Source organism: Podarcis cretensis (genome assembly GCF_951804945.1).
Source record: "Podarcis cretensis genome assembly, chromosome: 12".
NCBI classification, from domain to species: Eukaryota; Metazoa; Chordata; class Lepidosauria; order Squamata; family Lacertidae; genus Podarcis; species Podarcis cretensis.
In genome coordinates, this window is record NC_137181.1 from 57,416,626 (window position 1) to 57,441,184 (window position 24,559).

General features: G+C 44.8%; 3 protein-coding genes across 3 annotated transcripts in view; 1 reads left to right on the plus strand and 2 right to left on the minus strand.

Moving 5' to 3' along the window:
* GPR141 (G protein-coupled receptor 141) overlaps nucleotides 1–24,559 on the plus strand; it is a 69,906-nt gene that overhangs the window by 21,736 nt on the left and 23,611 nt on the right. The window lies entirely within an intron of this gene.
* On the minus strand, nucleotides 1,230–10,964 carry LOC307199624 (uncharacterized protein). Its single transcript, XM_079947580.1, has 3 exons — nucleotides 8,845–10,964; nucleotides 5,416–5,456; nucleotides 1,230–1,361 (listed from the first exon to the last, which is right to left on the minus strand). The coding sequence occupies exons 1-3, from the start codon at nucleotides 10,849–10,851 to the stop codon at nucleotides 1,247–1,249; spliced, it is 2,163 nt and encodes a 720-aa protein (XP_079803706.1). The 5' UTR covers nucleotides 10,852–10,964; the 3' UTR covers nucleotides 1,230–1,246.
* Nucleotides 10,854–24,559, minus strand: part of LOC307199727 (uncharacterized protein) — a gene marked incomplete at its 3' end in the record, with an annotated part of 46,086 nt that continues 32,380 nt past the window's right edge. Inside the window, exons 4-10 of the mRNA XM_079947704.1 lie at nucleotides 23,970–24,075; nucleotides 21,932–22,114; nucleotides 16,047–16,103; nucleotides 14,160–14,219; nucleotides 12,025–12,089; nucleotides 10,921–11,710; nucleotides 10,854–10,874 (exon numbers count right to left, since the gene is read on the minus strand). Of these exons, the coding sequence (XP_079803830.1) occupies nucleotides 10,854–10,874; nucleotides 10,921–11,710; nucleotides 12,025–12,089; nucleotides 14,160–14,219; nucleotides 16,047–16,103; nucleotides 21,932–22,114; nucleotides 23,970–24,075 (1,282 nt within the window). The remainder of the gene's footprint in view (nucleotides 10,875–10,920; nucleotides 11,711–12,024; nucleotides 12,090–14,159; nucleotides 14,220–16,046; nucleotides 16,104–21,931; nucleotides 22,115–23,969; nucleotides 24,076–24,559) is intronic.

Sequence of the window (24,559 nt, forward strand, 5' to 3'; positions counted from 1 at the left end):
CAGATATTTAAAAGTTGAGGCAATTTTAATCTCTTTTAGCATTTTAACCTTTGCATGTTTGAAAGTACGGTTGTGCATTTTCCTTGATTTTATGGTTTCACCTTTTCGCAAACTGCTTTGAGGTTTCTAACCATCAAGCAGTATAATTTTTTTACAAAATAAATAAATAGTCGTATACAAAGCATATATTCAGCAATATCACTGACAGTCCACATGGAAGAGCCATCCTCAAACCAAAAGAGCATAAGTAATTTAAAAACCCCATAGCAGGAGGAATCAGCTTCCTTAGGTATCTCCGGGTGCACTTGCTTGGTTGCTCGTTTGCTGACACTGATGCCACCAACATCTGGAAGCATCTTCAGCAGAGGTCTGCTCCAAGCCAGTGCTTGGAGATCCTATCGAGCTGCTGACCGAGGCAGCAGTCTTGAATTCTGACAAAATCGAGGGAGGTCATTGGTAAAACAACATCACCACCTAACTTGACATGAGCCAACAGTGTGACGCGGCAGCTAAAAAAGCCAATGCAATTCTGGGCTGCATCAATAGGAGTATAGCATCTAGATCAAGGGAAGTAATAGTGCCACTGTATTCTGCTCTGGTCAGACCTCACCTGGAGTACTGTGTCCAGTTCTGGGCACCACAGTTCAAGAAGGACACTGACAAACTGGAACGTGTCCAGAGGAGGGCAACCAAAATGGTCAAAGGCCTGGAAACGATGCCTTATGAGGAACAGCTAAGGGAGCTGGGCATGTTTAGCCTGGAGAAGAGGAGGTTAAGGGGTGATATGATAGCCATGTTCAAATATAGAAAAGGATGTCACATAGAGGAGGGAGAAAGGTTGTTTTCTGCTGCTGCAGAGAAGCGGACACGGAGCAATGGTTCCAAACTACAAGAAAGAAGATTCCACCTAAACATTAGGAAGAACTTCCTGACAGTAAGAGCTGTTCGACAGTGGAATTTGCTGCCAAGGAGTGTGGTGGAGTCTCCTTCTTTGGAGGTCTTTAAGCAGAGGCTTGACAACCATATGTGAGGAGGGCTCTGATGGTGTTTCCTGTTTGGCAGGGGGTTGGACTCGATGGCCCTTGTGGTCTCTTCCAACTCTATGATTCTATGATTCTAACTGCTGCCTATGAAAAACTGGTTAGGGATATTGTTTATTTCCCACTGTATTGTTTATTTCCCACTATTACATTTGCAGATTAAAATATAATAACAAAAAGCTACCTGCATTACTATACTGGTATACTTAGACAGGTTTAATGTTGGTTATTACACAGTAATATTTGAAATGTATATAGAGAAAGATAATAAATGCTATGATGGTGCCAGGGATGATCTTGGACAATATTCCCGGGTGTTCTCTAGAAAGAAAGAAGGAAAAATACAACCAGTTAGGAAATACATTAACTTTTCTTTAGCTCATCTACAAAATGTTTCTTTAGGACTTTTACAGACAGTGTTGCGTTTTAGTATGAGGAATGCGTAGTTGTTCATACCCATTTGGTCAGGGATGTAGGCTAAATTCCCTCCGGGAAGCTCGTCTAATATTTTGCTTCAAGCAAACCACATTGTTGAATTAATACTATTATAAATAATACGTATGGGGTGTTAGGAGAGGGGTAATACCTCTGGTGGGGGACAAATATGCTCCTTTTGGGGGGGGGTAATTTGTCCAGCTTTCGTTTCCACCCTGAACTCAGCTCTCACTTGTGGCTCCTAGAGGATAGCAACATGCAACCACACCCTAGAAAAACAGCTTTGACTGGCTGGCTAAACCAGGGGAGGGTCACCAGTGGATCTCAAACCCTCAGTGAATTAAGGGCTTCCCTTGCATGTGAAGACAGGCTCTTGAGTGGATTGAGTGGATGAGACCAACAGTGGGTCCAGCAGTCAAGATGGTGGTTTCTGCACATGCTGTAGAGCAGCGGTTCTCAGCCTGTGGGTCCCCAGATGTTGTTGGACTACAACTCCCATCATCCCTGAGCTCTGGCCTTGCTAGCTAGGGGTGATAGGAATTGTAGTCCAACAACATCTAGGGACCCACAGGTTGAGAAAGGCTGCTGTAAAGGGAAGTGAGGGGCAGGTGGGGCTTGTCAACCTGGGAAGGTAGCCTGTCTCAGAGAAGGAAAACTCTGATCGTAACCTCTGCTGCCTTGCAGGACATCTTTGGGAGAAGAAAAGGCTAAGGAGTAAATCCTACACAAATCGGGAGTGGTTGGATGGCGCCTGTATACCTCCTTCCAGCAACTCCTGCAGCCAAGCTGGTGCCAGATGTATTGCTCTGCTTTCCTTTGGACCAGCGAGGCAGAGGGAGGAGTCGTGTCATCTGGACAGCCCGGGACCTCCAGACACACTGCTCAGGCTTGTGCCCCGGGAGGTCACTTCAGTGCTGCTAAAGCAATGGTTTGCCTTCACCCCCAGAGGCGCACTCCGTTGTCTCTCGAGACAGATGGATGCCAACAAATGAATATTACAGTAAATGACAACAAATTGGTGGGTGGGTGTGGATCATGGCGGTGCCAGAAGAAAAAGTCTCTCTCCTGATCCCATTACTGACATTGTCAGTTGGAAAACATTGCCCTCTCTCCTTATTCTTCCTTGTTCTCCCCAAAAATGTTTAAAAGGGGACTTGCTTAATCCTGCAGCAGTGCATTGGCACTGTGTACATTGGTCATGTGGTTAATTCTCTGCCTGCTGCAGAACATTGTTGCTTGGTAGGAATTGAATTAACAATGTCTTGGCTGCAAACCAGTTGGCAGGTTAAGGTAAGGCTACAATCCTTTACATGCACATGTGGGAGTAAGTCTCATTGAACTCAGTTGGACTTACTTTTGAGTAGACATGCATAGCATTGCACTGTACAATTTTGGCTGTAACTGCAGCTGTTTACTCTGCATCCAACACATCAACTGTTGGTTTGGAAAGTTATATACACACAGTTATCTAAAATCCATGCATATCCTGTATTTATCCTGTCCTTTCTTAGGAAATACTGCATTTTGATGCCTCCTCCAGCCTCAATCCAAACTGAACAAAAGAACCACCTAGCTGCTTTTTAAGCCAGCAATGTATACATATAGCCTATGTTTGCTGGACAGGAAGAATTAAATTCTGGGCAAGCAAGCTTGCAGAGATAGGGGAAGAAGAAGACCAAGGCAATCTGCCATAGGGAAATAAATGAGGAATGGAAAACTGCAAAGGGATTCACTTGTTCTATGACTGATCTAAGGCATACAGGATTAGAATAGAATGGTTTAAGAGGAAGCTTAAGGCTTTTGGAGATTCACACATGCTCCAAAAAGCATGCAAGTGTATGTTTAGGCTCCCACCTTAACTTGCATGGCATGAAAGCAGTTAAGTCTTTGTAGCATCTTACATATTGTGCTCACTTTCAACCTCAAGCACCCATGCTTTTAGCTTTCTCTGCAACACTGAAGCTGAGGGGAGCATGAGGGTGTATATCGGAGCTGGCCCAAGACATTTTGCCGCTTGAGGCAAAACAGAAAATGGGTGTCTCTCCCTTCTGCCGCCCCCTACCACTGCTGCCTCCTTTTCCACCTCCTGAGGCAACTGGAGGCAGTGAGCGAGAAAATAGGAACAGGCATTGCCAGCGTCAGCCATGCTCTTCCTAGGCAGCAGTGAGCGGAGGTTCTCCTTAGGGGCCTTCAAAGATGTTTAGAGCAGTGTTTTCCAACCTTGGGCCTCCAGCTGTTTTTGAACTACAATTCCCATCATCCCTGACCACTGGTCTTGCTAGCTAGGGATGATGGGAGTTGTAGTCCAAAAACAGCTGGAGGCCCAAGGTTGGGAAACACTGGTTTAGAGAAACGTTATGGACTGGCTGGATGCAGAGAAATGGTGGGAAACCCGGAAGGGAAGAAGGCTCAGAAGCAGGGATTGGTGGTGTGGCGAAGGTGAGTGGTCAGAGGGGGAGCTGATTGGGAAGAGAAGGTGTCAGAAGCTGAAGAGGTAACAGTGTTTGGTGAGCAGGAAGAGGCTGTGGCAGAGAGCAGTTCAGAAGCAGAGGCTGGTGAGGAGGGGAACCAAGAGCAGAGTTGAGGCAGGCTGTTGGAGAAGCCAGGGTGTCTCTCCCTCCTACAGCGACCAGCTCCCCTCCCCGCATTTTCCCCAGGACCCACAGAGGTATGAAGAGGGCAGAGCAGACAAGGCATTGGAGTCTCAGATTGCTTGAGAAGGCCTCAGGGGCGGAAGAGACTTAGGGAGCTGGGTGAAGGAGGGGACCTTCAGTCCTCACTTTTGCCTCATTGGGGCAAGATCTACTGGGAAGAGTTGCTGTGATCTGAGCTGTTTGGTTTCTTGAATAAAGAGTTCACTGACATCTTGTGAGTTCTTGCTGATCTGCTCCTGGCATCTACCCTGACAAGAAATGAGTCTTGGTGGTGGCGGCTCCAATCCATAGATAGAGGAGGAGTGGCAAAAGCACATGAGACTCCCATCTCTGTTTCTGCCACCCCTTGCAGACGTCCCTAGCCTGCCGCCTGAGGTGACTATCTCAGTAGGTCTAATGGGTGGTCCAGCCCTGGCTTATATGGTTCTCAATTTAAGGGGAAAGTCTTAGTCTACAGTTGCGATGCTTTTTGGAGCACGAGTGAATCAATAAGGGCCCCCTTTTCTGGGGGGGCGGGGATGACTCAGCTGGAAATCCACCTTCTTTAAGTGAACAAACAGAAAGATAAAGTGACAAATTTGCATCAGTGGACTTGACCCCTGATCGGTTATAACTTGCATTTTGTGTGTTTGTTTGAAAAATAAAGAAATCATTACGACTTTGACTCGTATGTTACATCGCTAAGCGTCATTACACAACAGATGAAACATGTACAAATGGTTTTTCAAAAGCTTGTTCTCTTCTTTCTTTATGCTTCCACCACCCCCTTATTTTTATTGAATGCCCCCCAATTGTACCTGAGGCTACTACTGCCCCCCCGGATTGTTTCATTGCCCCCCAGGAGTGGGAAACACTGATATAACCCCATCTCCCTGCCTCCTTAAGCACAAATAATCATAATGAATGCACAATAAAAAGGACATCTAGGATGGCCCCAAGTGTTCCCTTTCCTCATTTCTTCCCTGTTTTCAAAAAGAAGCTTCACCGGTTTTTTAAAAATGCACATAGAAAGTTAGGATCATTTCTAGAAACACAAACCCCGCTGAACAGAATCTTACTGAGGTGCTCCAAGATCATACAGTAAGGCAGTGTGGCGAGGTTCTCTTCCCCCATCTTAATCTTTCTTTAATCTTTTAATTCATGCCTTGATTTTATTTTACTTTCAACCAGTATGGGCTCCTTTTGACATTGTACACTTTGTGGTGAAACATTAGGAAGCTCCTACACAACCTGACCTGAAATCAATGCTCGCTACAATATAGATATCTCAGAAAGACTTAACGTACCTGTACCAGCAGATGATGTTGCATAGCAGGGTCATTAAAAACTACAAGTAAATGAGAAAGGGTAGGAAAAGAGGAGAGTGTTAATACCCCAAAAGGCTGTGGAGCGATGTTTAGCAGCTATTGCAATAAATTACCTGGTGTTTACTAGAGCTCGACATACATTTAGATGGTCTCTAGATGAACACAAAATTGAACAATGTCTCCTTTTTAAATATCTTGGTATCACTTTCCAAGCCACATCTAGCTGGCTTGCCCACTTCAAGACTGTAGCACTTCTAACACGTAGGACAACTGGTGCTCTGCTCAGCTTTTTCTATTCGAGGGGAGGGCAACTGGTGACCCCGGCACTAAAAACTTTTGTTGGAAAAGTGATTCCACAGATGTTATACGGAGTAGAACTCTGGGGATGGAATCAGAAGCTGTTAGAACGGCTTGAAATCTTCCAAAATTTTTATCTCAGAAGAATTCTAGGCCTCCCTCAGAGTACTCCGGCAGCTCTCCTAAGAGTGGAAGTAGGATTACCTTCTGTGTCTGCTAGGGCCCACTTAAGAATCTTGAGTTTTTTCATCAACCTCATAGATGCCCCGAACACCCTATTGGCTAAACAAGCCTTTGTATCATTACAACATAATACCACTTGGCATAAAAGTCTATTAGACATTCTATCCAGATACAACTTACCTGAGTTTAATACTCTCAAATTGTGGAGCCCTGACAAAGTTCGGGAATGGATCTTTGAAAAAGACGCCTTTTTGGACTCCACCAAGATAAAAAACTCTGGGTTTTCCTACTGGTTCCCACGAGTAAAAGCAGTCAAAATCTGTGCCAACTACCTGGTGGAGATCACTGATCCCACCCTTCGGAGAGCTTTCACCATGGCACGGTTTCAAACATTGCCAACTGCTTATCTGTCCGGCAGATACACAAAAACCCCAGTTGAACATCGTTTATGTCCTTGCTCTATGAAAATTAAAGAGGATCTTACACATTACTTCCTCTATTGCCCCATTTACTCGGGCTTTAGAGACGCATTGCTGCAAATTATACCCAACTCTATAACCAGTCCTGAAGATAGAGTAAAATTTTTGTTAGTTGATGCAAACCCACGCATTACCCATGTGGTAGCGGTCTTTGTGATGAAGGCCATGAAAGCCAGGGAAAGATTTATGATCGACAATGTAAAGACCCCTTCACCGTCTGTTTAACTCGCTGCTTGTTTTCCCTCCTTTTCTATCGTGTGTGAAGAAGGTTTTGTTGTTGTTCTACCTGATTTCAGCAAGTAGATTAATTTAACAATGGTTAATTCTTTGATATCACCATGCAACCTCTTCCCAAAACACACAGCTTTGGGGTTTTTCTTTTTCTCTCTTTTAATAAAATGGCATTTCTTTTACAGAAGTGCAGATAGGCTTCCTGTATCCACATGCACAAGCTGTGAAGATGTAGCACTGATGCATGGATGGTTATGAGTTCCAAAATCAGGCTTAGGGTCTCACAGGTCTACTTGCAAGTAAAATTCCAAACCCATTCGGCATTGTATAGATGAAGCTTCTACAAACCCCAAGCAGATTCTGTGTCCCTTACTTAGATCCCTCCTGCTTCCACCCTAAGTGCCAAATGCGATACAGAAGTAAACACACCACTCTTAGTTGCGTTGTGCCTCTTTCTCTTTTTTACTCTAAGTAGCCACTGTGGAGTTGTTGTGGGGCTCTGCCCCTCCTCAAGAGCTGCAGTTCCAATCCTCATTGGGCCCCCACAGCAGCCGCTATTTAGACTAAAAAATTAAGGAGAAGAACACATTTAGTCCAAGAGAGGAACAAAGAAAGCCTCCGTACATCAAGTCAGACCATTGGTCAAGCTAGATCAGTCTGCACTGACTGGCAAAAGCTCTCCAGGATTTCAAATGAGGTCTTTCTCAGTCCTACTTGGCAAGTGCCAGAAACTTAACTTGAGACCTTTTGCATACAAAAGATGTTCACTGAAGTTCGGCCCTTTCTCCTTCCTAATCTCCCCAATTTCTTCCATTATAGCTGAAACTCTGATTTCATCCTCTGCAACTTCTCATTTTGCTTGTTGCAATCCCTCCTTTTGGGCTTTAATCTCTCAGGCTTTCATCCTGTCAACTTTTCATAAAATACTTTAATTGTGTTGTTGTTTTTAGGATTCCCCTCCCCCAATGTTTTTAGTGGTTCTTATTTTTATCTGTGCGCCACACTGAGTTCCATCAGAGGAAAAGGTGTATACATAAATCTATAGAATCTTAGAATTGTAGAGTTGGAGCGTACCACGGGCGGGGGGTCATCTCAGTATCTGGGAAGGTGCATATGGGAGAAAGGAGTTCCCAGTGCCAGATTTAGGGGCAGTTCCACCACAGAGGGCACCAAGCCAAGGGGATGCAAAATCAAGAAGATCCATAATTAAGAAGATCCAAATTTTAGCTTCACACAAGGTACCATACACTGCAAGATTACTCATGTTTGCCCCTGGAATCCTTGAGGTTAAGTTGGCCCCAAGCTGTTCAGGGCTCCCAAATTACAGGAGTCGTTGGCTCCTTTGATGTAGGTTTTGGAAGTGAAACATGGGGGGCACAATTTGAAAGGAACAACTGTAGCTTAGTGGTAAACCACGTTTTGCATGTTAACAGTCCCAGAATCAATCTCTAGCAGGGGTCAGCAAACTTTTTCAGCAGGGGTCCACTGTCCCTCAGATCTTGTGGGGGGCCGGACTATTTTTTGGGGGGGTGGGGAATGAACGAATTCCTATGCCCTACAAATAACCCAGAGATGCATTTTAAATAAAAGGACATATTCTACTCATGTAAAAACATGCTGATTCCCGGACCGTCCGCGGGCCGGATTTAGAAGATGATTGGGCTGGATCTGGTCCCCAGGCCTTAGTTTGCCTACACATGATCTAGGGCAGGTGTCAGCAACCTTTTTCAGCTATGGGCCGGTCCGCCATCCCTCAGACCATGTGGTACACCAGACTACACTTTGAAAAAAAAATATGAACGAATTCCTATGCCCCACAAATAACCCAGAGATGCATTTTAAATAAAAGCACACATTCTACTCATGTAAAAACATGCTGATTCCTGGACCGTCCACAGGCCGGATTGAGAAGGTGACTGGGCCAGATCCGGCCCCCGGGCCTTAGGTTGCCTGCCCATGATCTAGGGCCTCCTAACACCAATCTGGATCCCTTGTGAGCTGCAGTCCAGGCTTCACTCAGCAAGAGGGCCCCCAGGCTGCTTCCCTGCCACCACCTCCTCTGATGCACCACTGGCCAGCTGTTGGCTGCCCACCAGTAGCAGCCAGTCTGGGAAGACCAGACTGGGAAACTGGTCTCAAATTTCAGCAGTGCTCCCATTCTACATAATAGTTGTGGAATTCACTAATCTCTGTGTTTGCTTTGACTCTTTTCATATACCTGTTTTCCTCGTGAAATAATTCCTTCAGGCACTTCTGGGTATTCATCCTCAAAGCTTGTTTCTTCCTCCTCAAAGCTTGTTTCTTCTTCCTCACAGCTTGTTTCTCCGTCCCAGATTTTCTCACTCTCCAAGTTTCTTCCTCCCTCCCAGATTTTCTCTCTCTCCAAGTTTCTTCCTCCCTTCCAACTTGTTCTGTCTTCGTCAACGGTCGATCTGCTTCCTTCGCTTTCCTCAACTATTTGACCTAGCACTGATTTGGTTGGCAGAAGAGGCATCGAATACCTTTTCATTCTGGATACATTGCGTTTTATTTTCGGTACAGAAATCTTGGTGTTTGGAGTATATCTGGTTATGCCAGTCCAATCCCTGTTGCTTGCTCTAGATGCTGCAATACTCTCCTGTTTGAGGTTTGACATTGATGATCTTATGAATCCCTGCAGGTTCCCTTTGAATGCTTCGGGTCCTACCTCCTGGAAGCTGTCTGTGACTTCTCTAAGCCATTTCTCCACATCCACTCTAGCTTCTTCAGCACATACCTCATTGAGGTGTGTTTTGGATTCTTCAAGCCATTGCTTAATATTTTGCCGGGATGCTTCCGGGTCTTCTTTGAGGTACGCTAGGGATTCTGCAAGCCATTCTTGAGTATTCAGATTGGAGGCTTCCTCTTTGAGACTCTGTATCGCCGATTCAGCCCACCCCTCCACATTTACTATACTTTCTTCAGAAGTTCCCTCTTTAAAATTCTGTGTAGATTCTGCAAGCCATTTGTACACATTCACCTTAGATGCTTCAGGACCTTGCTCTTGAACATTCATCATGGCTGCCTCAAGCCATCCTTTCACATCATGTCTTGATGCTTCAGGACATGTTTCACCCAGGTTTCCTATGGCCGTTTCAAACCATTGCTGTAGGTCCTGTCTGGACATATCAGGTCCTTCCTCTTCCATGGTTTTCAGGTTTTGTTCAAGCCACTTTTGAACCCCTAGTCTGGAGGCTCCCCTTTGGACATTTGCTATCGATTCATCAAGCCACTGCTGCACACTTTTGGCAGTTGCTGGAGGAATGTCTTCTTTGAGGTTCAGAATGGATGCTTTTAGGAATTCGTTCAGGTCCTGCTTGGATGCTTCAGGACCTCCTTCTTGGAGCCCTTTTCTGGTTTCCTCAAGCCACTCTGTCACATCCTGTCTGGACGCTTCAGGCAACTCATCTTCAACGTTTCTTAAGGATTCTTCAATCCAGTCCTGCACATTCTCTATGGATGTTTCGGAACTTTCTTGTATGCGGCTTATTAAGTTTGACTGAAGCCACTTCCCTACATTCAGCATGGACTTCTGTTGGTTTTCTTTGAATGGTTTCTGCACCTTCTTACTGGATGCCTTTCCTTTCTCCTGGATGCTTTCCATGTCTGCTTCAGGACTTTTCTTCTGGATACCCTTCATGGGTGCTTCAGGAATTTCTTGGATGTTTTTCATGGATGCTTCAAGCCATTCTTGTATATCTAGACGGGACATTTCAGGCCCTAGATCTTGCAAGTTTCTTAAGGATGCTTTAAACCACTCCTTCATATCCTCTCTTGATTCTTCAGGATATAGCTCATCAATTTTTTTCATGGATGATTCAAGCCATTCCTGCAAACCCTCACTGGAATCTCCAGGACCCCTTTCCATGAAGTCCTTAATGGATTCTTGAAGCCATTTTTGCATATTTTCTCTAGATGCTTCATTGCCTTCCTGTACGACACTTCTCATGGATTCTTTGACCTTTTGCTTCATTTTCTCTTTTGCTTCATTTTTCAGACCTTTCGATGCTTGAGGCCATTCCGGAACAATGAGCTGGGTTGTTTCGGGACCTTCCTGTCTGGATGCTTCTGGAGGCTTCTCCATGGCTGCTTGAAGCCATTCTGGCACTACAAGCGCCTCCTGCTGAACATTTGGTTTTGTTGCTTTGTGACTTTGCTTTTGGATTTCCTGGATGTCTTTACTGGATCCTTCAGCCCACTCCGGCATACTTAGGCGGTCTGTCTCAGGCCCTGCCTCTTGGAGGTTACAGGTGGGGGCTTTTATCCAGTCGCTCACATCCTTTCTAAATGCTGCAGGACATTGCTCTTCAATGTTTTCTATTGATTCATCAAGCCATTCCTCCATAGTTTGCTTGGGTGACTCAGGACTCTTCTCTCTGAGGTTTTCCATAGGTTCCTGAAGTGTTCCTAATACATTACAAATTTCAGAAGCTTCCTTTGTGGATTCTTCAAGCTGTTTCTTCTTTAGCTTCCCCCTGAGCAACTTAGGCTTTGCTTCAGACTCTTGAAGGCCCTGGAGGCTCTTAATGGATTCTTCATGCCATTCTTGAACACCTAGGTGGAATGTCTCAGGACCTTCCTCTTGGAGGTTACTTATGGATATGTCAAGCCATTCTTTCACATCCTGTCTGGCTTCTTCAGGACATTGCTCTTCAACGTTTTTACGGGATTCTTTGAGCCATTCATCAATAGCTGGTCTGGGTGCTTCTGAAACTTCCTTTGGAAGGCTTTCCATGGATGCCAGAAGCCACCTTACCACTTTCTTCTTGTATGTCTTGGGATCTGCTTTCCCTTGGAGTCTCTCTATGGATTCTTCAAGCCATTTCTTGTTTAGGTTATATCTGGACGATTGAGGAACTGCAGGAGCCGGGCTCTCACTTTTCTGTGTCATCTTTTCAGGCTCTTGCTTTTCTGTGTCTTCTTCAGGTCTTTTAGCATGTGTGCTTGTTTGCCATATATAAACACAGCTTCTTTTTCCTGCTCCACTCATTTGTGCTTCTAAATGTTCCATGCCTACTTCATACAAACATGGTTCATAATGGTCTTTACTCAGCTCCTCTGCCTGTCTATAAAAATAAGAAATTTATTAGAGATGGCTTGAACAAAATAATCTAAATTAACATTAACTTCCTTAAGGCACTAAATCAGTGGCTTCTCAATCCAAAAGCAAATTTAATTAAATGAAATGGGTCACACATTATATTTGAAAATTTACTGCTAGGAGCGACATGTCTATATCTTATCAGAGGAGCTAAAAAAATTCTCTCCAGTTTTGGAATATTTTTACAGAATTTCGGAAAATGCAACTATGACAAAACCCACCTAAGTTGTTCCAAAACATCCCTCAACCCAAATATTTTCATTGGCTGCAAACACTTACAATGCAGCCTGTAGCTCAGAGTCCTTGAGTTCCTTCTGCAGGCAATTTATTTTCATCTGAAGACTCTTAAAAATCAAAACACACATATGTTTACAGGTGAATAACAAAATGCACTTATCTCTCAACCACACTCACTTTGTCTCTGTCTCTCTCACACACATTTTGGGATTCTGCAGATCTTGTTATTATGAAAAGAAACATCTTTCAGAAGGGGAAAACTTGTGGTCTAACAATGCAGGGAGCACTTTCACAAGACCATTTCTCTGTGGTGCAAACAGTGAAGGAGGCGTCCTCTCAGCAACTTCAAAAAGGTTAATGGGGATGGCTGGCTCTTTTCTTCATTGTGTACCCCAGATTCATAACAGCCCACAACCCTCTTGCAAAATAATCACTGATCCTCTGAATGTGTGCATTTGTTGGGGTTGACAGCACACACACACACACACACAACTCCCACCCAATAGACCACTATGGAAATAATCAGGACTTTGGATCCTGTCTGGATAGGACTCTTAGATCCTGAGCTGTGGTAATGGCAGCATCACTGTGCCCCAGGGTCTGAAGGCCACGGTCTCTGCTGTGATGGTTAGACCAAAAATATACTCTCCCCAGTTGTGACTTGGGGGACTGGGCTAATCCCCAAATGTTCCCCTGGTGCCTCCTCCCCGTAGCCTAGGAAGCTTCTGCCCAGCTTAGGGAGGGAGGGGTTATGGTCATGTGTGCAACATCAGCACGTCAAGACGTCACACGTGTGACATCACCCCCACCCCTCAATCGCCCTCACAAGCTGGTGCCTCTGGCCCTAGCTGTTCCCCTACGAAAAGTTAACTGCACGCCACTAGGTGTTCCCACTGCCCACTTCATATGAGGTGGGAGGTGGAAGAAAGAAAGAGTTGTCCAGAAGAGCTCTGGTTTGGGCCATGAAACTGCTGCAAGGGTGAAGACCTGGGCACTGGCGTCCATAAATAGTGTGTTTGGGAAGCTGAGCAGCACTGGAGCCCAAAGGCATACCCTCCAACCTTTCCCCCGATGAAAATAGGAACATCCCATTCCTTAATGATAATTTTACTATTTATAGCGCACACAACTTACTGGGTTGCCCAGTTTCCAACATATATAAAAACATAATTAATGCTTAAAAAAAACTTCCCTATACAGGATTGCCTTCAGGTGGCTCGGGAGTTGGATAACTCCATACCCTCCAACATTTCTCCAATGAAAATAGGGACATCCTAAGGGAAAGTGGGGGACGCGTGTGGCACTGTGGGTTAAACCACAGAGCCTAGGGCTTGCCGATCAGAAGGTCGGCAGTTTGAATCCCCGTGATGGGATGAGCTCCCATTGCTTGGTCCCAGCTCTGCCAACCTAGCAGTTTGAAAGCACGTCAAAGTGCAAGTAGATAAATAGGTACCGCGTTTCCGTGTGCTGCTCTGGTTTGCCAGAAGCGGCTTAGTCATGTTGGCCATATGACCCGGAAGCTGAACACTGGCTCCCTCGGCCAATAAAGTGAGATGAGCGCCGCAACCCCAGAGTCGGTCACGACTGAACCTAATGGTCAGGGGTCCCTTTACCTTTACCTTTAAGGGAAAGTGGGACATTTGAGGATCAAATCAGAAACCAGGACACATTCTCTAAATCAGGGACGTCCCTGGAAAATAGGGACACTTGGAGCAAAGGGCTTTTTCTAGATCCATGTTTAACTGTTTCCAATCTAGTAGGCCACTTAAGAGGTACCAGGGGAAGGAGATTCTCCAAACTGGATTAGGATCTGGGTTAAAATGCTCTGCCAGTGTGTGTGTGTGTTTATGGGTACACAGGTCAAAATGGTTTCTTGCATTTGCAGAGCATGATTATGGGAGTAAAGAATGATCCTTGCTTTTATTTTAAAAAAAACCATTAAAAACCACACATCTCATAAAAAGTCCATCTGATCTCCTCTCCACCAGGCATATATATTTAGGCCTGGACATTTTAAATAAGTAGTATTTCCATTTTAAACTGTCATGGCTGAACTCCCTTTTGATTTGCTAATGAGGTTATGTCACAGTCAATCTCAACGCTATTTAATCAGAAATAGTCATACTAACTTCAAGGGGAAAGAACTATATTACTGAATACAAATATACTTGATGTACCTCAATATGCTTTCCTTGTTCAATCAAAGCTGCTCTTGTTTCAACCATAAGTACTTGTTCCTGTAGTGCAAATGAAATGCAACAGTTTAAAGAAAGAATGAAACCCATAATTTCCATTACACAAATGTAACGGTTTCATATTTTGTTATCAAAATACTTCTTATATAATTAATGTGTGATTATTTTTGATCTGTATGTACATATGTTTATGTACATATATATATGTACATATATATTACACTGCCTTTCTGTCCCTTTTATACAAAGCCAGCTTGGACTTGTACTATCTATCTATATATCTATCATCTATCTATCTATCTATCTATCTATCTATCATCTATCTATCTATCTATCTATCTATCTATCTATCTATCATCTATCTATCTATCATGTCAATAAATATAAAGCAAGAAAACAACAAGACTTGAATGAAAACAACAGCAAAAAAACCCCTTTACCTTGCCGCCCTATGCATGTTTTACATGGAGTAACCCTGCTGAACATAGTTCAATTGCAAAAACTCACAGCCTGTCCAAAGCCTGGTAGAATAGAATGGTCTTTAACTGAAACACCAACAAAGCAGGTCCCTGGGAGTTGGGGTTTTGCAATGGAGAAAGCTGTGTCCTTGGCAGCCACCCATCTGAGGGTGAGGGCACCCGTAGCACAGTCTCTGCAGGCCAGGGAAGAGGAATCTGTGGCCTTCTCCAGGTTCTGTTGGACTCCTAGACAGACTTGGCAATAATCAGGGATGCTGGGAGCTGTGGTAGAACAACATCTAGAAGCCCATGTGGAATGAACCAGCCTCCTGTAACCAACATGCTTAAGTCTAATTAATGCATGAAGGGGGTTAAGACCATAGAGTAAGTTGTCCTGCTAGGCTTAGCTGGATCACTCCTCCTCACCTTGGGAGGAAGGGTTACCAAACTCTTTGTCCTCTCACTTCCACCATGTGAACCCTACCAGCAAGAAGGTCTAAGCTGAACACTCCAAGCTTAGACTGCATGGCTTAAGGGAACCATCTTTGTGTTTCTATACAAATAATTCACAAACTTTTACCATATTGAAACCTAAGTTATACCACCTGCCTTTTCTTGCCGCTGTATGGAAAAGCACATGATTCAGACCTTGGAAGGGTAGACCATTTTTAACTAGCCAAATGTGTGGTCTCATTCTATGCTAAGGGAAGTGGAGAATTTTATAAGCAGCTTAGAAGAGGGATATTTTAAAGGTCTAACTGGCTATATTTCCACACTTTGCCTTGCTGCATATCTCATTGTTTAAAATCGCTGCCGGGGTTCTCTCACCAAAGAGTACTTGCCCCAGAGCTGGATCCAGATGTCCAGAGAATATTCTTCTATTTTTCTTTTCTTTTAACCAAACCGAAACCCAACAGTCCAAAACTAGCACACAGAACTGCCTTCAAAAATAAACTAGGAGTCTAGGAGTCAATGAAGCTTTTTAAGAACCAGCAAAATGTGGTCAATCCTATAGGATCCTGCTGTTGAGCTGGTTGCCATATCCTTGAACCACTCACACATTGAAGAGATCCGCTATAAAAACATCTGTGTGAGGTTATGAGTGCTCTATTGGCTTCCCTGTTCACTTCAGTGACAAGAGAGTAGGAGCTGAATGCACATAAGTCTCCAGATCAGAGTGACTATGTTTATATTCTGGTTTTATCTAAACAGATTTCAAAATGCTGTTACAGGATCATATTGTGGTGAGATACTGCTAGCATAGCAGGGATTTTAACACGTTTGAATCTATTTAGAGAAAAATAAATTCACTTTGCCATCAGCTTAACTGCAAATTAAACCTGATTTCTTATTCTATGGAGGAGCGGGGTGAATATTCCATTATAGCTACTGCATATATATTTTCCAGTACCTTGAAAAGATCTCCCTTTTTTTCTTCCATCTTCTTTTCCCAACATTGCAGTGTCTTCTTCCAAAAGAACATTTATCATTGACGGAGGAGAGAGAGAGAGAACAGATTTTATAAGTCTTACATCCTTTTGGGGAAGCTATATTCCATACTTAACGATTGCAGCACCCACAAAAAGTGCCTTCACAAGCAGAGCTTTCCTGTTAGCCACAAATGCAACACTTTTCAATGGAGTCAGCTAAAAGTCATCATGTCTTGAATAATCAAGTGATGTATATGTAGAAACCTACCTTAGGGTAATGACAAACAACGTACAAGCTCTCCCTACACCTGTTCTTTGTGTGTTTCCCCCACTGATCTGCCCAGAGACCAAATTTTACAACAGCAGCAAAATACAACTAAAAATGATAACAAAACTGGAATCTGGCGGTCGTGTATTCTGTCCGATGCCTGCTTGGCGGGAGGCCATGGCATGACCCTCGGTGACATCAGGGGTGAGCCTATAGTTGGATTAGCATCAACAGGCTCCACCTGCTGGTGAATAAACCCTCCTTGTTTTAGACATCCAATGCCTAAGCCAATACCTTTTCACTGCTGTAATCAATAAAGTTGTGGCCTTTTCTTGCCCATTAACCTTATATCATGTGTCCTTGTGTATTCATTTCACATTGCGGGGGTCGGGTCCTCGAACCACAACTAAGCAACACAAACAACATTTAAAATGGATGTGTGACCCCCCACCCTACTCGCTGAAGGTACTGTGGAATGGGAAAATCCGACTTGCTTCCTACAGGTGGTTAAAGAGCTAAATGCATTTATGGACCCCAGAGGGGGTGAAAACCTCATGTCTGCTTAAAACAGGGAAGTACTGGTGGCATCTTTTACTATGGCAGGAGCTTTTGTGCTTTAGATCATAGTCCAGATGAAGTGGACCCACGAAAGCTGATATCATAATAAATTTGTTCGTCTTTAAGGGGCCACAGCAATTCGCAGAAAAACCAAATTGCCATTTGCTCCGATAGAGTGCTAAAGAATGGTTTCCCCCGGAGGGAAACAGAGGGACAAGACAAAGTGTGGAGAAGCCCACTGTCAACTATCCCTCTGGAAGTTATTCCTGGGATGCGTTATTGGAATATTTGGGCAAACGAGGGACTTTTCTGCAGCTCACGCTGCCTAGTGACTGGAGACGGGTGGTTGGGAGAAGGGCTGGTTGGCCTTTTCCATTGTGCAAGGCTTGGCTTGCTTACTTGGATGCTTCTGGCACAGAGCTGAGGGAGTAGGTCCAGCCTGTACGCAGTGCTGGTTAGTGCCCATTGGACTGGTAGGGGGAAAGGCAAGAAGACCAACAGTAGGGAGAGCCAATGACTGGCAGAGCCACCCCATGACTGCTTGTAAGTAAGGCAGGCAGGTGGCAGTGCCCCATGCACTCTAATGGACCAGCTTCCACTGACTGCGCATGCCCAGGAGCGGTCCTGAAATCTCCACCCCTCCTGGCCTGGATGAGGCCTTGTCCTCCTTCCCCACAGCTGACAACATGAAGCCTGACCCATTTGTAAACTGCTCTGATTTTTAAAACAGATTGGTTTCAGACATGCCCACAAAATTAATAATGTTTTCAGACAATCAGTTCTAAAGCTTCCATCCATCTCTAGGTTGAGCCATGAGGTCAGCAAACAGCCTGGCAGCCACATGAACTTGGAGGGTGGACTATAAGTGAGATGGTAATAAATACTGAATGCTGACAAATGTGGCAACAGGAGAAGCAGAGCGGCAATGCCTTGCGGTGAGTGAAAAAAGACCGTTGAATTAGCACATTTTTGTAATGGAAATGATCAAAGTGGTTTGGCGGGAGGGAGGACGGATTGAAGTAACATCTAATTATTCATGATGGCACCAGTGACCACAAAATCACTGTTTACTGCCACCAAGTATAGGATATTAATAGGGGGGATGTTTGTTTCTAAATGTCAAGAAAACGGATAACGCTCTTCCATTTTGTCAAGAGTAAATGCTGTTGCAAAATTATAGGCCCCCTTTCCCCAAGAAACACAAGCCTGATATAACACACTGTGTTAAGTTGTGGGTTGACATAGCAGACGACACAGTGATTTCTCCAAGTAGCTCTTTATTTTGTAAGCTGGAATAGAACTGACTGCAAACAGCTCAGCCGGCCTGCTTTTATAGGCAGCCGGCTGTCAACATTGTAGCAACAACAGCCCAGAGTTCCCGCCTAGAATAACTGACGTGGACCTGAGTGAAAACTATCTACAGACCTGAGTGAAAACTATATACAGTATCCCCCTGCTGGCCCAGGGTGAAACTTCACTACATAACACACTGCTTCCATCACAAGCTAATATATACTGCTAGTCAGCCAGAGAACTAGGAATACAAAGTTGATGTAGCAATGTCTTCATTCCCTTACACTGAGGATGCTTCACAGCAAGGGTATTATATTGAATCCTGTCTTCTGTAGGCTGCGTATAGTCCTCTTTTTTTGTGGGGACGCAGGGGGACGCATACCCCTAAACAGTTTGTGAATCTAAGTTTTGCCTCATTGAGGGGCAATATTTCAATATGAGTAGGAAAATGAGAGTACCCCTAAACATTTCTTTAAAGAAAAAAAGCACTGGCTATGACTCTAGCTCCCACCTGGGCCTCTGGACAGAAGCAACGCCTCATGGATCCCTTTAACAGGATACACTTAATCAGGGCTTTTTCCCCAGCCAGAACTCATCGGAACTCAGTCCCAGTGCCTCTCAAGTGGGCACCATTGCCATTAAAAGAGAACAAGCACCTCTTTTTGTGAGGTTCCAGCACCTCTTTTTCTAGATAAATGGCACTGCCCTTAACCGAAGAGGGGCAGGCAGTCGCTACAACCTTCCCTTCAACCAAGACTAAGGCTTAAAGGTAAAGGTAAAGGGACCCCTGACCATTAGGTCCAGTCGTGACCGACTCTGGGGTTGTGCACTCATCTCGCTCTATAGGCTGAGGGAACCGACATTTGACCGCAGACAGCTTCCGGGTCATGTGGCCAGCATGACTAAGCCGCTTCTGGGGGGGCACTAGGGGGCACATCAGAAGATGGCTGACAATAACATCTCTCCGACCCACACGAGGTAATTTGGAGGCTGTGATGGGAGTAAATAGCCTCCCTACCCCCCCCCCAGGATTGTGGGGTGGGACTGCCCTTGCCTGCTGTGCCCTATACCACCCCCGAATTTGTGGGGATGGGGGCACTAGGCACAATGCCCTCCTGTGGGATTTCGGCGCTCCTGGACGCTGTCTCTGATCCGCGCCACTAGCTGCAAGAACTTCAAAAGAAACAATTTGGATGAAGCGAATGCACATATTTCAAGGAAGAAGGGGGAGTAAAGACTGCTAACAGAAGAGATCTCTGATAAAACAAGAAGAGTCGAAGGAGCAAGTATAAATCACGAGAAGATACGCCAAGACTCGGTATGGCAAATGACTGATGGGGGAGGGGGAAAAACCTTTCCTTTCTTTCCTTATGTGATTAAACAAGAATCCCCTCCCCTCACGAGTCAGAAATGTCGTTTTAAGGATTTAAGCTGTGGATTTAAGGCTGTGTGGAGATAAATTTTCAAACCAAAGCATGTTTTGAGAAGAGCGTGGAATGTATAAGGGCTTTGGAATGACGCAGTTAAAAGTGCCGTCACCATATTGGGAAGTTCTGTTGGAGGACTTAAGTCTGAGAGGAGAAATAGAGAAATAGAGCTGTTTTTATATTGTGGGTGAAACTCCTCAGTTGGACTTAAGAACGACAGTTCTGTAATTAATGATGGAAAGAGCGATGTTATCTATGAAGGTGATGATATATGGAAACCATCTCGATTTGAGGATTGGAAGAACGGAAAAATTCACACAGGATTATTATTGGTGTTTATCAGCTTAAGGAGACTATCAGAAGAGATCATAAAGAAAAAAGAGAAAATATATGAACAAGAGGTGATGTGGGAACAGCAAGATAAGACTGGATAGAATTATGAACTTTGTTTGGACTGATTTGGACATTAATGCAGTAGCAAGAAGATGATCAGAATCCCCCTTCGGATCTTGAAATATGGGTCCCCCCAACAAAAATTTAAAATTCGGCTTTGTAATTCGGAATTTATGTGATGTGATTTGATTTGATTGGCCGGTTAATAAAAATTATTATTATTTTTTTAAAAAAAAGACTAAGCCGCTTCTGGTGAACCAGAGCAGCACACGGAAACGCCATTTACCTTCCCGCCGGAGCGGTACCTATTTATCTACTTGCTTTTGAACTGCTAGGTTGGCAGGAGCAGGAACCAGTGGCGTAGCGTGGGGGATGCAGGGGGGGCCGGCCGCACCGGGCACAACATCTGGGGGGGCGCGTGCTTGCACTCGCAGTGCTAAAATCAGTGCTAAAATCCACAGGTTAGGGGGCGCAAATTACTTGCCTTGTCCCGGGTGCTGACAACCCACGCTACGCCACTGGCAGGAACTGAGCAACGGGAGCTCACCCCGGCATGTGGATTCGAACTGCCAACCTTCTGATCGGCAAGTCCTAGGCTCTGTGGTCTAACCCACAGCGCCACAGACTAAGGCTTACTCAATGCCTAACCTCACAAAGTTGTGGTGATTGCTATGAAATGAACAAAAAACAAAGTATGAAAGCAAAACATATGAAAAAGGGAGGGAGGATGGGAGAGCCAACAAGGAGGCTGGGGAGGAGGGCTGGGCAGGGCCCAATTATTCCCACTCAGAGGGGAGCCAAGCTGTACCTATTGGCTGGTTGGGCCTGCCCCCGGGGAATTCCCCCACCTAAGCATTTGGCCAATGCACAGGCAGGCTGCAATCCTAACCTGTCGGCTGCCAGATCACAGACGTGGCCATGGCCAGGTTATAGCACTGCCTGACCATTAAAGATAAGCAGACTTACGTCACACCCTACCTGCCTGAAGTGAGACCTGAGATTTGTGTTTGGGCTGAAGAGGTTAAAGAAGCCTGACTGTAAAAGTAGCTTTTGGGGGTTGAAGTATGGCATACAGGTGTTTGGATGAGCCTGGCGCTGCTCTCAAGACTAGTATTGCGAACCTGCCCACTTGCCGCCATCCTCAAATTGTCTATCTGCACATAAATGGATATTGCAAAAATGCCATAAGATTCCAGCGCTCTCTCTCTCTCTCTCTCTCCTCATGAGGAAATTGCCCTATAATTTCCCGCCGCTTTGGGAAGTGGAGACTCTGTAACAATATTTCCTTTTGGTCCCTTAGGTGATTTTATTTCATTGACTACGTTGGAAATGTAAAATTGCATCCCAAACTGTGTAATGGAGCGTTGACTCGCTGAGGTGCTAAATGACAGGGGCACCTCTATGAATATAGAATTGCTTTGCTCAGAGTTTGAAGAGTATAGGCTCACAATGCATCATTAAAGAAAATTAGATATGGGTGCTACTGAGTTCTTTCAACAATATGACTATGCATAAAACTCAGTACTGTCAATAAAGGACGCTTGAGATTGCCAGACAAATAATATCTGTATACTAGCTTGGATCACATTTTGTTGCTCTTTATAGATTTGATTTTTGGAAAGAAAATGTTGGTCTGAACAGCAAACTTGGTGCAGAATCCTGCCAGCAGTTACAGCCTAATAGAGTTCAAAGGGAATTATACATGGGTTTAGCATTGCAGCCTTTGTTTCCCTCCCCCTGCTCAATTAATAAAACATTACTATTCATTTATATAGTATTTGAACAGGGCAGAGGGCTTTACTATGGACTCCTTTGCACATAACACTAACCAAACCAAGGTTTAGCAAGAACAAGAAAGTGTGCAAGTGTTGTACAGGAGAACTTTGGTGCCCTGCAAAAAGAATTCATCTGGTGAAAACTGGGATACCTTTGCATTCCTTGTTAGTTCATGCTCCAAGGGTTGCCATGCTTCCACATTGCTTAGAAGATGGTGACGCCTGACAGAATCAGAGATGAGAGAAGAATCACAGCTGGCCATTCCATGGTGAGCCATACTTGTCCTTAGGTGTTCTTGATGCCTGGCAAGCTGACAGTCACACAATCTAGACCACTTAAAGCAAAAATAATTATACATCTATATTTTTAAACAACATACTGAAAATATACTGAAGCAGAATGTGTACACTTCTGTCAAAGAAACAGTTCTTCTTTCTCTGTTCTCTGTTCACTATATGTTCAGGGTCACACCAGGCAAATGCTACCACTTTCCTAGAAGGAAACATGGCTGGCCAACAGGGCCACTTGACGCAGGACTGAGACTGGATCAATTAAATGTCCCGAACATCTGCTTTGGGTAGCTTAGCGCCACAGTTTACCATGAAGATGACAGAGTTGGGAGCTATGAATGGCAAATTTTGTGGAGGAGGGATAGGGAGATGAGGTGGCAAAGGGCAAGAGGGAGACATTTGTCCACAGTCTGCCTCTGGCTATGCCCCATGTTAACTCTGGCTCCCAGATTACTCTTCCCATTAGTCATCAGCCCATTGTAAAAAAAAGATTCCCCATCCTTCTTGAAAGGAGCTCAGAGTGATTCAGATGACACCAGCTCCCTCATGATCATTAGGCTGCTACTTAGTTTCACAGATGGAACTGCATCAAGCATCTTCAGATAATTCTCGGACCCCATATCTGCCCCATTCACCCCCACTATGGCAGGAAGCAGAAGAATGGACTGGACATATTTCGTGCCTGGAAGCAACCTTGCTCCAACCTCCTGGATTGCAGGGTTGTTGTAGCAAATACACAACAATGTGGAGAAGATTTGGCCCACTGACATGTGCATGGCTGATTCTGCTGCTTTACACCTGTGCAGAAATGCCTCCATGTAAATATTATTCGTTTTAAATTGTTTGCTAAGTGTTGGGCAGGTGGTGGAGAAAATATTACTGTTCTGGTGGCTTTATAAAATGTACACCAGTACAATGGCCCCTCCCACACATGGTGTATAGCATACCCTCCAAATGTCCCGATTTTCTAGGGACAGTCCTGGAATTATGAACGCCACCCCGGTTTCTCAAATGATCCCGGAATGTCCCTATTTCCCCCTCTAGTGCTACCACTGAGCTTGGAAAGGTAGATGAGCTGGCGCTTGTTCTGAATGGTGTTGGCAGCAGTGGCAGCTGTGAGGGAGCATCTCGTCGCCTCTCCATGGCCGCTGCTGCTGGCCTCCTCCCTTGGGCAGCTTGTAGCAGCTGCTGGAGGGCAGGTGAGGAGAAAGAGAAGCTGCCGTTGCCAAGACCCAGCCCCATGTAACACGCCGGCTCTGAGGGGCAGGAAGAGGGCAGGACTGCCCTGGGTGGAAAGAAAAGGGCAACACAACAGAATACAGGGAGTCTTGATTTTGGGGGGGGGGGATAAATGCTTTGTGCATCCAAGTCTAATCTTGCCCCTTTCTAAAATTTATCTATTGGTGTGTGTTTTTATTTTGTAAAAAGAATAGAATAGAGTAGAATAGACTAGGGATTAAGGAATTTCTTGGGACAGCGGAGGGCGAGTCTGCTTTGTTCCATTAGTGTAGTGCTGGTGGAAATGTTCTGTGAGTGGGGGTCAAAAATGGGGGAGGGGTCAAGGAGGGTCAGTTGCAGGGAGTGAGAAACATCCCTCTTCTCATCTGAGGAATGTTGGAGGGTATGCTGTAGCCCCACACGTTTTGGGTGCTGAACACCTGTAGGGGATCTTCTTGAGTAAGCTCTCATCTAAATTGCACGAGACGCCGACTCAAGTAGGGCATCGTTGCCACCGCTGCCATTCAGCCGCCAACATGGCGGGACAGCAGGAACATTACAGGGCAGAACACTTCACTTTCCCCCTCAGGAGAGGGGAATCATATAGGGGGGCAGGAATGACTGAACAGGGGACAGCGGCATTCTGCCTAGTCTTCAAACAATCAGATTTCTCTCTCCAACCTCTTCCTGCTGATGCTTTATAGCTTTTGGCTTCTTAATCTTGATTCCGTCTTCCACCTCTATCTCCTCCCAGGTTCTTTTTATGTAACGCTGTGGATACTGCAGGCTGCAAGACATACCAGTAATAACAGGCTGGAACACGGCAGGCTGGGGGAAATGAGCGCTGAAAGGGTTTTTTTAAAGCGCCCTGGGGTTTAAAACGAATGTGGGGAGACTTCTTCTCACTCTTTCATTTGCAACTGTCATTGTACTCATCAGAAATATTGGTAATTAGATATCTCTGTGAACTGCAAAAGCATTTAGAGAATATCGTGGTGGTGCACAACAACAAAATAAAAGCAGATAGAACAAATCAAATACGGTTCTCATGGCAATGTCAGCAATTACCCTTCCAAATATTTGTAATACAAATATTCTTAATAATAATTTACTTTAAATATGGATTTGTATAGTGAGATCACTGGTGTTTTTTTCTTTATCACTTAAAGTTTGCACTGGGCATGTGACCCTGCCAAAAGGGCGTTCAATCCTCAGCCTTTGCTATTTCCCACCAGAAGTGGGAAGTGCCTTTGCTACTTCAATTCCCACCA